The sequence below is a fragment of the Solanum tuberosum genome, unplaced genomic scaffold (assembly GCF_000226075.1).
Source record: "Solanum tuberosum cultivar DM 1-3 516 R44 unplaced genomic scaffold, SolTub_3.0 scf00558, whole genome shotgun sequence".
Taxonomy (NCBI): Eukaryota; Viridiplantae; Streptophyta; class Magnoliopsida; order Solanales; family Solanaceae; genus Solanum; species Solanum tuberosum.
In genome coordinates, this window is record NW_006239478.1 from 115,577 (window position 1) to 133,374 (window position 17,798).

At 30.8% G+C, this 17,798-nt stretch overlaps 1 protein-coding gene across 1 annotated transcript; it reads left to right on the forward strand.

Moving 5' to 3' along the window:
- Nucleotides 1-11,688: 11,688 nt before the first annotated feature.
- Nucleotides 11,689-16,802, forward strand: AAP2 (amino acid permease 3). The gene is made up of 7 exons (XM_006365475.2): nt 11,689-11,830; nt 14,516-14,597; nt 14,687-14,920; nt 15,015-15,108; nt 15,269-15,483; nt 15,664-15,806; nt 15,891-16,802. The coding sequence occupies exons 1-7, from the start codon at nt 11,825-11,827 to the stop codon at nt 16,536-16,538; spliced, it is 1,422 nt and encodes a 473-aa protein (XP_006365537.1). The 5' UTR covers nt 11,689-11,824; the 3' UTR covers nt 16,539-16,802.
- The last annotated feature ends 996 nt before the right edge of the window (nt 16,803-17,798 follow it).

Sequence of the window (17,798 nt, forward strand, 5' to 3'; positions counted from 1 at the left end):
ATATATCATCAAAAGAGGTTCTTTTATTTATTTGATACCTTTATTACTCTCGTTAATTATTAAGTATTTGTTAGTTAAGTTAAAAATCTAAAATATTATACCTCAAAAAGTTGATTGAATTGATAGTCTTAGATTTGTTTGACATTGCCGTTGGAAGGTCAAAAACACTTATTTTGAAAAAAAAAAATACTACTTTTTTTTTGAAAAATAAGGTGTTTGGCAAATCAAAATAATTATTTTTAAATAGAAGCAGAAACAGTTTTTCTGTTGTTGGGAAGAAGCTAAAAATTTATGCTTCTTAAAAAAAGCAGAAGTAGAAAATTATTTTTTACAAGACCAAAGAATCCCTTCTATATTTACATATTTCCCCATGTACTCCTTATTAATTAATTAACATATCTCATAACTTTGGTAAACGTTTCATTTAAGAATTTTATTTTTATATAATATTTTTTTATTTTACGTTTATTATCGTTACTTTATACTCCTATTTGATATTTTTAATTATATTTAAATCATAATATCAATATTTTTTTTATCTATGTATAATATTGATTGCAAAATTGAATATGTACATTTTAATTCAATAAAAATAAAAGTTTGATCAAATTTTTTATAGTAGATATTTAAAATAATTTCTATATATAAAATAATCTTCATATTAAAAGTACATTGATACTTGCCATTTTTTTTTGTAATTTGACACTTAAAACACTTTTTAAAGAAGATTAGTCAAACACAATTAGCTTATCAAAATATTTTTCAAATAAATTAGCCAAACATATATTATTTTTTTTCAAAAACACTTTTCTGAAAAGCTATTTTGAAAAAGTACTTCTAAAAATAAGTAGATTTTAGTAGCAATCTCAAACACGCTCTTATAGGGGCACAAAAGTATGATTGGAATAATTTTATGTGAGATTGATTTCAGACTTCTATTTGTGACAATCGCTTATCTTCTAATTAAATTAGTTGCAATTTGCAAATTGTTAATTAAATGTCTAAAGATTTTGAGATATGCTTTAAAACTGAGGTAATGTCTAAAACAGTTTCAACACCTACCAAAATTTCACTTTACAAGAAAAGCATGAACTTGATTGTCATTTTCAACAGCTTTTTATTTTTAAGTGGGTATGGGTATATAATTCTTGAAATTTGCCTTTATCTTATAATCTTCAACAAGTCAAATATTTCAGCTATTAGCACCAATCTTGAATACTTTTTGACTCATATATTGGGGCTGCTCCAAGACAAACCATATCTTCAAGGGACATTTCTGAATTAAATATTTTTTGATATCTTTTGCAACTATATATTATATAGTTTAGAATATTATTATAATTGAATTAAAGGCTTTCAAAACCACAGATCAGAAAAATGTTTAATACTCTCCTATTTTACTTTTCCTTGTAATATCTGAACTTAGCATACTCATTAAGAAAATATTGATTGATATGATTATTTTATTTTACTATCCTTATTACTTAATGTTTAGTATTAGATTTTGAAGAATAATTTGAGAAATAAGTAATTATATTAAAGATAAAATATAAGAACAATTTTTTTTGAGATATATTAAAAATGACTAGGAAAATAAATTATTTTTGATGATAAATAAAAGTGAACGAAAAAAAGTATTTTCCAGTGGAAAAACTTGTGTAAGTTTTTAGTGGAATTTGTTTCCTTTTCTAGAATGGAGTTCCATACCTCTTCTCTATGATAGTAAAAAGAAGTTTCGCTTGGCGCATGACAAGTTGTCAAAATTAGGAAGCTTCTTCCGTTTTCGTTTAAATTGTTGATACGTAACATTATGCATTAAAATGATATAGTATGGTATAATATAACACAATTTTCCTCTAATTGATCTCATCTTTAATTTGGACTTTTTTTTTCTACAAGATAACATTTAGTTGAAATAGATAAAACAGTTCAGTGCATTAAAAAACTTGCGTTAACAAAGTCGGGAGAAAGTCTATCCTAATGCAAGTTACTTCCACAACTTGAACTCGTGAAACAAAAGGAATGAAGTTATCCATACGTACTAGCTAGAGCATTGTGAAAATTTATGTATAACTTAAATTGGGTTTGCCATTCCTTATTCTAATACTAGTCATTTGGTATTTGTGGATCTAGTGGATAATATGGTCCCTTAGCATTTCTCTGCTAAATTGTATAGAGAATCATATTCTCATAAAGTGTGGAAGCCAAGTTTGGATAAGCAATCACCCACCTCATTAGCTTCCCACTAGAAAACATGTAATTAGCGATCTATAAAAATTCATAGCTAAATAACAAGAAATTTCATGTTAATTTTATTAAGCTACGGATTATAAAAAAAAATTCAATCAGCTAGGAGCTTTTTATATATCTGCTACTTCCAATCAGTTGTTTGAGATTTAATTTAGATTAGTGGTAGATATGTCTATCAACATTTAAGCAAAAACCATAGAATCTTGTTCCAAAGAAAAAAATTAGATCTAATACAAGTGTGTCTCCTTAGACATAAACATAAAAATTAAGGCTCTTATAGTATATAATATGCAATATTTCAAAGATCGATTAATTAATGGAAATATATGCAATACTGGTGAAATTTTGAGTATTAATTACTACTTGAGAGAGTAGTATTGTTGGATAAAGTTTTCAAATACCCAAATTTATTTATATAAAAAAAAATGATTAGTAAACCACTACATAAATTAAAATTAAAATTGATCAAATCTCAAAGAGGAAAGGACACTAATTACTATATATGTAGAATTCTAAATCTTAGTAGTGTCCATATCACTAATTCCTAAAGGTATCTAATTAGCTCAACCATATAATGACTCTTGTTAATTAATCAGTTGTGGATTCGAGGATCTTGATATTAAGCCTCCCATATATATCCCAAAGAAAAGATCTAGCTTTAATCTTTTAACCAAAATAATTTCTTTTATGGAGCAACTATCTAATTACACAATACTAAGGTCTTCGGTTCAATCCCACCCAGTAATTTTTTATATTAAAAACACGTTTTTTTTTTATAAAAAAACCTAAACTCTAAAAAAGAACTCTAAAGTAAAAAAACAAACTCAAAAGGTTTTCTTCCACCCACTTTCCAAGTTCCAATCAGACTAATCTTTAAAGCAACGGTGCACCCTTTTTTTGAAATCCTGTGTTGAGCTAAAGTGTAAAGGGCAAAAGTTAGTTACAAGTTTGTTAATAAATAGTTACAGAAGTTAGTTATGATTAATTGTGATTAGGTAACTTAACTAGTCTAGTTATAGTTAGTTGATTCACACCTTTATATAGTGATGTTTAGGTATCATTGTAAACTACTACAGTTATGATGAACTGAATGAAACTTCACTTTTCCTCTCTTTTTCTTAACTTAATGTTTTCTCATTCATTCACCATTGTTGGTGCTTAACATGGTATCAGAGCTCTAAGGTGTTCCAGTTGATCGCGTTAGCTTTCAGTGCAATAGAAGACTCGAGATACTGTATTGTCCTAGAAGCTAGTGAAGATCACAATTGTAGCTGCAGTTTATCATGCCGACTGATTCTTCAACCAGTGGTGCAGTTCAATGAGGAACTATAATGGTGAATTCTCATCATCCTCTCTTCCTGCAATCATGTGATACTCCAGGTAGTTCTCTGGTCTCTATTCAATTGTCTGGATATGAGAATTATTTATTATGGAGTAGATCTATGAAGATAGGTCTTCTAGGTAAGGGGAAAATAAGATTTATTGATGGAAAATATAGTAAGGATAAATTCAATGCATCTCTACATGATCTATGGGAAAAATGTAATGCCATAGTGCTATCATGGATAATGATCTCTGTGAGTAGGGAATTACTGAGTGAAATAGTCTATGCTAGCAGTGCTCAACAAGTATGGACTGATTTAAGAGAGAGATTTGACAAAGTTGATGGCTCTAGAATCTTCTATCTACATAAGGAGATTGCCACACTGCAACAAGGACTTAGGTCTGTTTCTAGCTATTTTTCTAGACTCAAGGAGTTGTGGATGGAATATGACTCATTGATGCCGTGTCCTGGTTGTGTTTGTGAGAGTTCTAAGAGCTATGTAGAGCACTTTGAGTATCGATCAGAGACATATACAATTTCTCTTAGGACTAAATGAATCTTATAATCAGTCTAGAAGTCAGATTATGATACTTGATCTAGCACCAGGCGTACACAAAGCTTATTCTCTTATAATGGCTGAAGAAAGTCAAAGAATCCTTGGTAAATCTAATACATCAGGAAGTGATCACTCTGTTTCTACTAATGCTGGTGGGATGAATGAGGCTATGGCCTTTTTTAGTAATGGTAAATGACAAATACCAAGATCAGGATCTACTTCACAGTCAGGGTCTAATCCTCCTACTGGAGTTGGGTTTAGATCTAATCAGAAACAATTTAACAACAATAGCACTATTTACTGTGATTACTGTAACTGGAAGGGTCACATTAGAGCTACTTGTTACAAATTGCATGGATATCCTCCTACTGGAGCTGGGTTTAGATCTAATCAGAAACAATTTAACAACAATAGCACTATTTACTGTGATTACTGTAACTGGAAGGGTCACATTAGAGCTACTTGTTACAAATTGCATGGATATCCTCCTACTGGAGCTGGGTTTAGATCTAATCAGAAACAATTTAACAACAATAGCACTATTTACTGTGATTACTGTAACTGGAAGGGTCACATTAGAGCTACTTGTTACAAATTGCATGGATATCCTGCTGATTGGAAAGGTAAAAAGAGAAACAATGCTAGTCCTATTTCAGCTAATCTTGTAGGATTCAACAATGCTCCTAGACTGCTTATGCATCATCAGAATGCCTCAACATGGAATAGTCAAGGAGCAACTAATGATTCTAGTTCCTCTAAGATTCCAACTACTGGATCTTCTAGTGTACCCTCTCATCAACAACAACAATTTCACCCTCATTTCTCTCCACAGCAGTACATGCAGCTCTTGCAACTGATAGAACCAGATAATGTAAAGAGTAACTGTGATACTACTACTACTGCTCATGCATCAGGTATGATGATTTGTCCTTCTCTCATTCTTGATGCTGACAAATGGATCATTGATACAAGAGCATCCAAACACATGGTACACAATTTAAGTATGTTAACATAATATCGTTCCTTAGATAGAGATCTTTGTAACAAAGTACATCTACCTACTGGTAGCCTTGCACATGTCAGTCACATTGGGTCTTCTCGAGTGTTAGGAGGAGCTGAGATCTCAAATGTGCTACACATCCCTGAATTTCACTATAATATTCTATCAGTATCCAAGTTAATAAGGGAACTAAATTGTTGTGCTATCTTTTAACCTGATCATTGTGTTTTTCAGGACCTCTCAAGTGGGAATGTGAAGGGGACTGGCACACTAGAGAATGATCTGTACGTGATTCATGTTGATACTCAGTTGAAGACTCAGGGAACTCAATTGAAGTCTCAGTAGGATCAAGCTACTACTGCTAATGTGGTTTCTTCTACTAGTCCTAACAACTTGGTTTTATGGCATCAAAGGCTGGGTCATGTACCTGTTAGTGTACTGAGAGCACTTAGTTGTTGCAAACATATGTCTTCTTCCTTTACTGATATATTTACTGTATGTCCCTTGGCTAAGCAAATCAGATTCCCTTTCCCCTTAAGTACTACCACTACATCAACTTGTTTTCATACATTACATGCTGATGTATGGGGTCCCTATAGAGTTCCTACTCATGACAATAAAATATATTTCCTTACATAGGTTGATGATTACTCTAGATATACTTGGTTGTTCCTATTGAACTCTAAATCTGAGGTTATCGTAGCTTTACAGAACTTCTTTACAATGATTAACAATGTTTTTTCTAGCACCATCAAAGTGTTAAGATCTGATAATGGTTGTGAGTTTTTTAACTCCCAAGTTTCTGATTTACTTAAGACATTGGGTGTATTGCATCAGAGTTCTTGCACTTATACCCCACAACAGAATGGGGTTGTAGAGAGAAAACATCGACATGTTCTTGAGATGGCCAGATCCTTGAGATTTCAGTCTCACCTTCCTCTCAGATTCTGGGGAGAATGTGTTCTCACAAGTGTGTACTTAATAAACAAGATACCCTCCACAGTTCTTAAGGGTAAAACTCCTCATGAGCTGTTGTATCAAACTCTCCCTTCTATTGATCATCTTAGAGTGTTTAATTGTCTTGCATTTGCTTCTGAGGTAAAGAAGACTGACAAATTTGCCTCAAGAGCTGTTCCAGCTGTGTTTCTTAGTTATTCTAGTCTTCAAAAGAGCTACAAACTCTATAGTTTACATACCAAAACTTTCTTTGTCAGCAAAGATGTTGTATTTAAAGAATCCTTCTTTCCTTTTCAGCATATGCGTCCTTCCAGTTCTCCTCTTTTCCATGTGCTCCAATTTACAAGAGACACTTCTACAGACTTACCTTGTGCAGAGTTGCCTTTGTGTGATTAGGCTCTCCCTGAGCCTTCTGACTTCTCTTTGAATCCTGAGTCTAGTTTCCATTGAATATGACTCACATGTGCAAGGTGATTCAGGAATCATACATGCAGACAAGCTGTTGAAAGATATTGGGAGATATCAAAGGTTAGTAGGGAGATTATTATATCTCACTATGACGAGGATAGACATATCATTTGTTGTTCAAGTTTTGAGTCAGTATATGCATACTCCAAAAGAGTCTCACATGGAAGCATCTCTTAGGGTAGTCAGATATATTAAAGCAGCTCCGGGTTAGGCTTATTTATGCCTTCACGAAACTCAGGATTACTAACGACCTACTGTGACTCAGATTGGGGTACTTGTGTGCAATCAAGGAAATCTGTCATAGGCTATCTTGTAAAATTTGGTGATGTTATTATCTCTTGGAAATCGAAGAAACAAGAGACTGTTTCTAGGAGTTCTGCTGAAGCTGAGTTCAGGAGCATGGCATCAGCAGTAGCTGAAATCACATGGCTCATTGGGCTATACAAGGAGTTAGGAGTCAGCATTAAACAACCAGTAGATCTGTTCTGTGACAGCAAAGCTGTAATTCAAATTGCATCTAATCCCATTTTTCATGAAAGAACTAAACATTTTGATATTGATTGCTACTTTGTTAGAGAAAAGATATTACAACAGATGATCAAGACTCAACATGTATCAACAAGGGATCAACTAGCAGACTTACTTACTAAAGGGATTTGGAAAGCTCCACATCTACACTTAATGTCCAAGCTGGGATTGAAAAACATCTTTCAGCCATCAGCTTGAGGAGGGGTGTTGAGCTAAAGTGTAAAGGGCAAAAGTTAGTTACAAGTTTGTTAATAAATAGTTACAGAAGTTAGTTATGATTAACTGTGATTAGGTAACTTAACTAGTCTAGTTAGTTAGTTGATTCACACCTTTATATAGTGATGTATATGTATCATTGTAAACTACTGCAGTTATGATGAACTAAATGAAACTTCACTTTTCCTCTCTTCTTCTTAGCTTATTGTTTTCTCATTCATTCACCATTGTTGGTGCTTAACATCCTAGATTCACCTTTGCCCAGATACATGTAAATCTACTTGAATATAGTGTATCAAGAACAAATTACACCTAATTTTGATCACATATATCTCGAGATATATGTATCTGAACGTATTTGAACGCACTAAAACTAATAAAATTCATAATATTGCAAGCTAACATGTACATAAGCAAAATTAGCTTTTAAAGTTGTGGGATTTCCGTAAGTTATCTTCTTTTATTGTAACCAGCTAGACGATGATCTTTTGTAATTTCATCTCTAGTATAGTAATAATTAAGATCAACAATATTTAGTTCCCGTTTGGATTGACTTATTTTAGGTGTTTTTAAGCCAAAATAGCTTTTAAGCAGTTTTGAAGTGTTTGAGTAAAGTTAAAAATTGCTTATAAACACTTATTTTAAAGCCAAAATAACAAAAATAAGCCAAAAACCATAAGTTAGAAATCTTAACTTATGGCTTTTGACTTATAAGTCATAAGCCAAAAGCCAATCCAAACCGGCACTTAAACTAATTACTTTTTTTTTTTTTTTTGGTTTCATTAAAAAAAGTTAAATTGGGACCATGTTGTTGTTCCTTTATGAGCTCTATTTATTCTTTTGAGTAGTAATAATTATACAACTTGTAACTATGGTTGTACCTTTCAACAGTGCTTTTATATATAGTTTCTATTCTCATCCAACTGTTTATATTCTCCTCCTCTTCTTATTCTATATTTTTATTTCTACTTTTAGTCAAACAATTAAAATTCTTTTTTATCTTCTCATGTTTTATTTAAATCCCTTTTCGTATAGTAGCTATCATATATATAGCTTTCCATTTTGTTTTTATTATTCTCTGTCTGCATTATTATGCCTTTCTTTGTTCTTTTAATTGGTTTTTATCTAATTTAATTATTAAAAGAAATAATACTAGTATATAATTAAAAAGAGGACAAAGGAATTATTTGTATTTTTATCAGGGTAGCATCTTAGAAAAGGTATATAATTCTTTCAAAACTGTAATGGATCTAGGAATCCCCTTTTTTGTTTTTCTCTCGTTAATTAAATATTATACCCTTTATATTGTTAAAGTATGGTGGACAATTTTTTTATTTTTAATTCAATATTATGATGTTAAACATCTAAGGGTTTTGCATGTATACAAGTTGTCCTAACAAGTCTGGGGTATGGAGAAAATTCTATTGAGAGCGTCACCCCTAAATGGGTCATGCTGTGCACAATTCAAATTTAGTCGAACCTCTAGCTAGTTTTTTTTAAGTCTCCTTTGATAATTGATATTCAAAAAATTACCTAGTGTAGTTTAACATTCCAAATTACATGATCATTGAAATGAGACTAATGAGATTTGACAAACCTAATTATCCAAATTATTGTAACCAAGGAATCTGCTTATCCCCATCTACACCAAAGTCAAATGTAACTTAGTATATTTTGTATATGAGATATGTGTTTTTAATTTTAATAGATATAGCAAATGCATATAGAAAGACAACAACGTCATTATATAAGCCTTGGAATGTATCATTCAACTATATATAGTGAATAGACACGTGCATTGCATGCGTTTTTCTATTTTATAAAATGCAATAAATGATATTCACATATGTTACGATAGGTTACAAAATTTCAAGAGAAAAATATAAATTCAAACTAATGAATGGTGAATCTATTCAACAAATATTTATCGTCAAAGCAAAACAAATACTTACTAAAAATTGCTTTTGTATGAATGTAAAAGAAAATAATATATTTTCACGTTCGTAAAAGTTTAATTTTTGGGAAGAAAAACGTGGTTCTTTAGCAATGTTTTTTTTCTACTTCAGTCAATTGGAGTTAGTAGTTGTATACTATCATAAAATATATATGACTTTAGAAAAAAAAAGAACCATAGTTTAAGGTCAAGTTAACGGTTGCACACACCTACACCTATATATTGTTCGAACGTTTCATCTTCTCTTTTAGAAAGTATTGAAAATACTCTTAAACTTGGCACAAATTATAAGTTTCGTTCCCAGACTATTAACAACTTTAAAACATCCATCTACTTGATCAAGTAAACTTAGATACATCCTCGATCTGTCACATGACATAGTGGTCTCAAACTCTTGTTGGAGCATGAAACTCTTAATGAAAATCCGAGAGAAGTGTTGAAAATACTCCTAAACTTGGCAAGAATTTAGGGGTGTATTTCACTCATGTTGCAAGACTATCAGAGGTGCATTAAAGTTCAATCGGAAAAGGGTCAAAATTGCCCCTGAACTACGCGAAATAGACCACTTATACCCTCAATTACATTTTGGGATCAAAATACCCCGCCGTTATCCCAGGAGACCACAAATACCCTCAAGAGTTAACACCCCAAATTTTTTGTGACGTGGCAAGCCACATGGGACTAATCCCTCCACCTAAGCATTGCCAACGAAGGTTCACTACAAAAAAACTTGACCTTTAGTGGCGACAAAGTCGCCACAAATTCCCAAAATATTGCCACTAAAGGTTATCTGTGATTTTTAGTGGCGACTAAGGCTTCAACAACCATTCGCTAGTAAAATCTATTTTTCAACAAAAAAATATGATAATTAATTTTTGATTGCAACCTAATTTTCTAAAAATAAATAACTTGCAATATCAATATTTAAAAAACATACAATATTATTACGAAAAATCATCAAAATTACTTCTCGATTCAAATCTCCTACTATATAATGCATCATTGTACATTTTATACATTTACATATGACATAAAAATAAAACATACAGTGTCTTCAAAACTCCTACTTAATCGATATCATTTTATATTTTTTAAAAACAATGAAGAAAAAAACACAAAATTAGAATTTAATGTTAAAAACTTTTAGTGACAGTTTTCTGGGCTTTTTGTGGCGACTGTTGTTGCCGCTAAAAGTCTAGTTCTTTTGTAGTGAATCCTAGTTGGCAACGCTAGGTGGAAGGATTAGTCCCACGTGGCTTGCCACGTCAATAAAAATTTGGGGTGTTAACTCTTGAGGGTATTTGTGGTCTCTTAGGATAACAGCAGGGGCATTTTTGATCCCAAAATGTAACGGAGGGTATAAGTGGTCTATTTCACATAGTTCAGGGGCAATTTTGACCCTTTTCCGATAATTAGTCAAATAAATGAGTGTTTTTAAGGCTATCGATAATTTAGAGATAAAACTAATAATTTACGCCGAATTTAAGTGTATCTTCGATATTTATTTATTTTTTGGAAAATATTTTTCTCATAAAGTCCAAATATAATTCTCAGTATTCATATTATTCTTTTTCCCGAATTCGTCTATAGCTTATGTAAAACATACTAATAAATGACACTTTATTCAATTCATATCATATTGTCTCATGTCTTCATATGTAAAATTTTAAGGATCTTTTTACCCAACAATTAAAAAAACAAATGATGTTTGATACACAAATTTTCTAAACAAGTAGACAAACAATGTACAATAATGCCTTAGATTGATCATGATGAGGTAATTAAATGTTAATTTCTCTATTTTAATTTTACAACATTTTCCTAGAACTTTGGTAAAATTAAAGTTAGAGAAATAGGATACTAATTGCCCCTCCATGAATGGAAATTTATCTTTTTTATTTTTCACTAAGGGAAAAATGGTATATGATTAATTAATACTTTTAGATTATTCCCAAGACTATATTCTAATACATGTTTGACTGGTGCAATTGATTGGTTCGTTCATTAGCAACGTACAAATAATTATACTCTATAATTGGTCTCAATTATTTATAATGGGAATCAAATAAGATATAATTCAATAGAACTTATTCTTTCCTTCAATTACAATGGATGAGACTTATCGATATATGAACTTATTCTCGAGTTGGAGTCTTGGTGGGAAATTGAGAATGAAAATAATAATCTCCTTTCGAGCGCCACCCTAAAAATGAATCTTGCAATATGTGAATTTAGATTTAGTCGTATTTTAATATGAGTATCGGATATCGGATGAGAATTTAAAAAAAAAAAAAGGATGAGAATTGGAGAAATGCAAGTGAAAGAATTTTATTTTGAGCTTTTGATCTAAAGGTTCTCATTTAAAGAGAGAATTTTTAAATATATTATTATAATTTTCAATTGCTTTTCTACTACTATAAAAATGTTAGTTCATTGCTTCAACTGAGCCACACAACCCATCAAACTCTTAACAATATTGTCCCTCTTCTATTTCATTTTATACATATATCTTTGTATAAGGAATTAATTATTTGAATTCATTTGCTTCCTCAATTTGGGAAGCTAGAAACAATGACGGTACGTAAGAAATTATTATTTTATTTTAAAAAAATTGTTTGGTCCTTTTTTGTTTCTCAAGACTTATTTTATTTGGCTTCTCATGTTACACAATATGTTTCATTTGAAACAATTATTTCTATTAATCGAGGTTAATTGAAAAGAAAATTCTTTCTATCCCATAAAAGTAGAAATACAGTCTACAAATAACATATTCTGTTCAAACTTTACTTGTGAGATTATATGAATATGTTATTATTTATTTCTACTTATTAGGTTACTAGTGATTATTCTTTTCCACTTAACGAAATAATTATTGGGTTTCACATGCATGATCCTTCTACCTTATTGTAGTATAAATTGTTAATTATTTAGGTTAGACACCAAACCAACGAAGCGTATCCACAATTAACACATGGCAGTCGTTTGGTTGAAAGGAAATATTCTATGTATATTAAAATTTGCATTATTAGTATCTATGTTTGGTATTATTTTTTTTAATTGTTTGGAATAAAATTCAGTATATAACTAAGTGTGATATTTGATTATCATTTTACTGTTCTACATAAATAAAACAAGTATAAGTAGATGTCTTATTTTATTCAAAATATAAAAAATTGAATAACTAAACTTTGTATAACTAAGTCATACATAATCTCTTTATAACTACATACTATTACATAACTAATATCTGTATTACTAATATATTTTTTACATTCTGGGGTGCCAAAAATATAACAAGTGAAAAGAAAATTCACTTTTATGATCATGATATTATAATTGTGGGATATAGTTTTACTTTTGAACTACCAAGAGATATTTATTGATAGTGAAAGAGGTGAAAGTTAGGGGGAATCAGGCCAGAGTAGGGAGAAACTTTATGCCATCATTCTGTGCTAGAGAATAATACTTACGTGCACATGAAATATGTATTAAATTGATAATAGTTCCATCCTATATGTCTTTTAAATATATTTATTAGTAATATATAATTATAATTAATTAAATAGTTTTAACTTTTACCTTAGTTTGTTAATTACTTATATATACTATTCCATAGTTTATGTACGCAAGTGCGCTTACGTAACAAGTTCGAATAATTTCTCCTCACTTTTTTTTTTCGAGAAAAGAAGGTAGAAATTTATGATAAAAACTTACTCACATGTAGTACTTATATTAAGTCGATATATGCGTGTCATGTTTTGAATATAGTGTTCTTTTACTTAATCATATTAATATATATTTTCTCTGTTCATAATTACTTGTCCATTTTTGAATTGACACACTTATTAAAAAAATAATTATTGATATAGTGAGTTTATCATTTACTCCTATTAATTATGAAGTGAATGAATTAAAATTTTAAGATTTTCAATAAGTTCTATCTTTTTCAAAGTAATTAATTGAGGGCATAGTAGGTAAATAAAAATTGTCCTTTCTTAATTTATCAAAATGAACAAGTAATTAGGGACAACTATAAAAGGAAAAGTGGACAAATAATTAGGGACAAAGAGAATATTTTATTAGTATCAATTTGATATAAATAGAAGGAAAAAGAAAAGAAAAAAGAAAAAGAGTGATATTTAGAGGGTCCCAAATTGAGTCAACCTAACTGAAGTGGGTGCAAACGTTTTCTGACTTCAAATGGTTGACTAACGCGTCTCCTGTGTTTTCTGTTTTTTAATTTTAATTATCACGTGGCTTACCTCTATAATAATATAGTAATTTTTTCTATTGTATTCTTTTTATTTTTTATCCTCCAATTTGTATGATGAAAAAAATCATAATACTATTAATTCTAATATCATAAGATTTTATTCAATTTTCTTTAAATATTTTTTACATTCCAAATCAGTTCTGTGCCACTCACAAAACTTCAATTTTTTTTAAAATTAAAAATATATGTCCAAACATAACTTAATAAATATACAAATTTTCAAAATCTTACGGCGTAAGCAAGGTTAAGTTAACTTAAAACCATTTCTTGTAGCTTATTAGAATTAAATAGATATTTTTCTTGAAATAAACATAGGAAAAATGATACTCCCTCCGTTCTATTTCATGTGACATCCTTCTACTAGGTACGGTGTCTAAGAAAAAATTCTTACATATTTGTATGGTTATAAATAATTTTATTAAAGATAAAAAAGAAAATTTTAAAATTAAATTATTTATATTTATAGTAGCGTGACATTCTTCGGAGAAAAATATGCCACTTAAATTGGGACGGACGGAATAATAATTAATTGTTGAAATTTACCCCAATAATAGAGGCAATGGCTTACTTCGCCCACTTGGTCGTGGAAGTTGTGGAAAACGCGCGTGGGAACAGAGTATTGGCTGCCTATATATAGCCCATTGCTGCATGTCTTTCTTCAAACACACATCTCTCTCTGTACTTATTTACTCTGTTATCTACTTATCAATTCTACTCAATAAATTCCATAACCAAATAACCCATTCCTTTTCGTGTTTCACGTTATTTATTTCAATTTTCAAGGAGGAAAAAAAACTCATTTGGGTATTTGCAATATCTTTGAGAAGTGTGAAAAGTTTGCTCTGTTTCTGTTCATCAGTCAGTTGAAATCAGTTGGAGTTGAATTAGAGCTTATATAAGTGTGTTTTATGTTGTGCGCCAGAGTCACGGAAAAAGCAGCAGTTTTGTTTGGTTAAAACTAATTGAACTCTCTGTTTTCTTCTATAAAGATGGCAGACAAAGCACATCAAGTATTTGAGGTCTATGGTGAATCGAAATGTTTTGATGACGATGGTCGAATCAAAAGGACTGGTAATCTACAAAATTTGTTGATCTCCACACAAATTTTATTCAAAATTCGTTCAGTTTTTTAATTGAATTTTATTTTGTTTGATTTTCAGGGTCTGTTTGGACGGCAAGTGCTCACATCATAACTGCTGTGATAGGATCAGGAGTTTTATCATTGGCTTGGGCTACTGCTCAGCTTGGATGGGTTGCTGGTCCAACCGTATTGCTTCTATTCTCCTTTGTTACTTACTATACCTCTGCTTTGCTTTCCGATTGTTACCGGACCGGTGATCCAGTTACCGGAAAAAGAAATTATACTTATATGGATGCTGTTCGAGCCAATCTTGGTATTTAAAATTCCCGCCTAATTTCATTTCAAATTTTTGTGACTGTTTAATGTTTTTGTTTATATTGATTTGGGTGTTTCTGTTTTCAATTCAGGTGGATTTCAAGTTAAGATTTGTGGTGTAATTCAATATGCAAATCTTTTTGGAGTTGCAATTGGTTATACCATCGCGGCTTCCATTAGCATGGTGTAAGTGCTAACGAAATAACTTATTCATGTCTTAATTTCTGTATGAGTTATACATTGTTTGGTTGCTGGTTAGGAAATAAGTTATTCATTTATAAAATGAATACGACTTTTGATTTGCAATTTGGAAATTCGCATAACTAATAAATGTATATTTCCACAGGGCTGTGAATAGATCTAATTGTTTCCATAAACAAGGTCATCGTGCTGCTTGCAATGTTTCAAGCACTCCCTACATGATCATTTTTGGAGTAATGGAAATTATCTTCTCACAAATCCCAGATTTCGATCAGATTTCTTGGCTTTCTATTGTTGCTGCTGTTATGTCCTTTACTTACTCTACAATTGGTCTTGGTTTAGGAGTTGCTCAAGTTGCAGGTTAGTTCAAATTTAGTACTATTACCTTTTTTTTCTATGTCGCTCGGACTCTTCAAAATTATTGTCAGATGGTGTGTGTGTGAGGATCTGACAACATTTTTGAAGGATCCGAGCAACATAACCTTTTAAGTCTTTTTTTGCTCACTCTTTTTAATCCTTGCCCTGTATTTTGAATTACAGAAACAGGAAAAATTGAAGGAAGTTTAACTGGGATTAGCATTGGAACTGAAGTAACTGAAATGCAGAAGATTTGGAGAAGCTTTCAAGCTCTTGGAGCTATAGCTTTTGCTTATTCTTACTCCCTAATCCTTATCGAAATTCAGGTAAAAATTTCTTGAATAAAACATAATGTAATATTTTCGTTATGTACTTACTTACTTATAGATTTTGATGTTTGAATAATTCAGGATACACTCAAATCACCACCAGCAGAAGCAAAGACAATGAAAAGGGCAACACTAATTAGTGTGGCAGTAACAACAGTTTTCTACATGCTTTGTGGTTGCTTTGGGTATGCAGCATTTGGAGATCAATCCCCTGGAAACCTACTAACCGGATTCGGATTCTACAACCCCTATTGGCTTCTTGACATCGCAAATGTAGCCATCGTTGTTCACCTAGTAGGTGCCTACCAAGTTTACTGCCAACCCCTTTTTGCCTTTGTTGAAAAAACAGCAACTGAATGGTACCCTGACAGCAAAATCATTACAAAAGAGATCGATGTACCAATCCCGGGATTTAAGCCTTTCAAGCTCAACCTTTTCCGTCTAGTCTGGAGGACAATATTCGTGATCATCACCACAGTTATATCAATGTTAATGCCATTCTTTAACGACGTCGTTGGCATTCTTGGAGCTTTTGGATTTTGGCCACTTACAGTATACTTCCCAGTAGAAATGTACATTGTGCAAAAGAGAATTACCAAATGGAGTGGAAGATGGATATGTCTTCAAATACTTAGTGGTGCTTGCCTTGTTATCTCAATTGCTGCAGCTGCTGGTTCTTTTGCTGGAGTTGCTTCTGATTTAAAAGTTTACAGGCCTTTTCAGAGTTAAAACTAAATTATTGTTGATGTTCATTCAAAGTAAAAAAAACAAACAAGGCTTGAAGAGGTGTTGACCATTCTGTTGTTGTTATTGTAGGTTTAAATTTGGCTTTTTTTCAAGTTCCATAACAAGAAAAAAAAAAGCAGGTCCTTGTATGTATCTATGTGGGAAGAAAAAAAGAGTCAAGTCTTTTTTCAATTATGTAACAACTTTTAGTTCACTGCAAAGATGAAATAAGAAATTGAATCAAAAGTTTCTATGCATTTCAACTTATGAAGTTTTGTCATATTATTTTGATCGACTGGGTATATTTATTACCTATAATGCACAATTATTTACTTTGTTCTATTCATTTTACTTATCGTCCTTACTTAGATGGTATTAAATAAATAATCAAAAGGTGATACAGTAAAATTATTATTCTATTTATTATTTCTTAAATAGTTTGTCAAATCAATACTGAAAATAAAAAACAGATGGAGGAAGCATTAGTTTCTACCTTTATCCTTACTCAACAAATGTAAAGAAATATTATATATGGTGAAAAAAGAATAATATTAAATTGAAATCGAAGAATAGATAAAGATAGGTTTAGTAAAATTACTCTTTTAATTAATATATATCTTCTTAGAAATGTAAACAAATATGACGAATAAAATAGATGGAAGGGAATAATATATAAATTTTAAAGGTTCATCTAGTAGTAATAATGGGAGTGAGTATATAGTCATTGAAGTTAAGAGATGCTTTTGCAATTTGTTCACAAACACTTCTCTAACACATTGTGCGAAGGGTTTGTATTATATTGTATTGTATTGTTAGTTTAAATATAATATTTGTTTTGATTATTACTTAAATTTTATTATATCGTATTATTTAAATTCATTGTTAGGTAACAATAAAAAGTCTTATTATGTGTAATGACCGATTTGGTGTGATCGTGTCATTACCTTATAATATTTCTTCTCATTTTATTTTTATTTATTATTTACATAATCCTATTTTATAATTTATCTGACCTTTTTTATAGTAGTTCTACCCCGTATTCTACCATTTTGTAGGTTTATCATTCAAATTGTTGATGTGTGACATTATATAACAACGGAAAATAATACAATTTATTAAAACAATACAAAATGATATAATACAATATATGATACAATACAATATAAATATACAATATGATACATTATGAAACAATATGTAACAAACTCATATCCAAACAGAGTGTAAGGGGTTGATTTAGTTTGGGTCAAGTTACCTGTGATT

What these genes read in the sequence shown, in the direction of transcription:
- AAP2 (XM_006365475.2), top strand. An exon ending in TGGTCGAATCAAAAGGACTG is followed by an intron (nt 14,598 to 14,686) that starts GTAATCTACAAA and finishes TTTGATTTTCAG; the next exon opens with GGTCTGTTTGGACGGCAAGT. An exon ending in AGGAGTTGCTCAAGTTGCAG is followed by an intron (nt 15,484 to 15,663) that starts GTTAGTTCAAAT and finishes TTTGAATTACAG; the next exon opens with AAACAGGAAAAATTGAAGGA.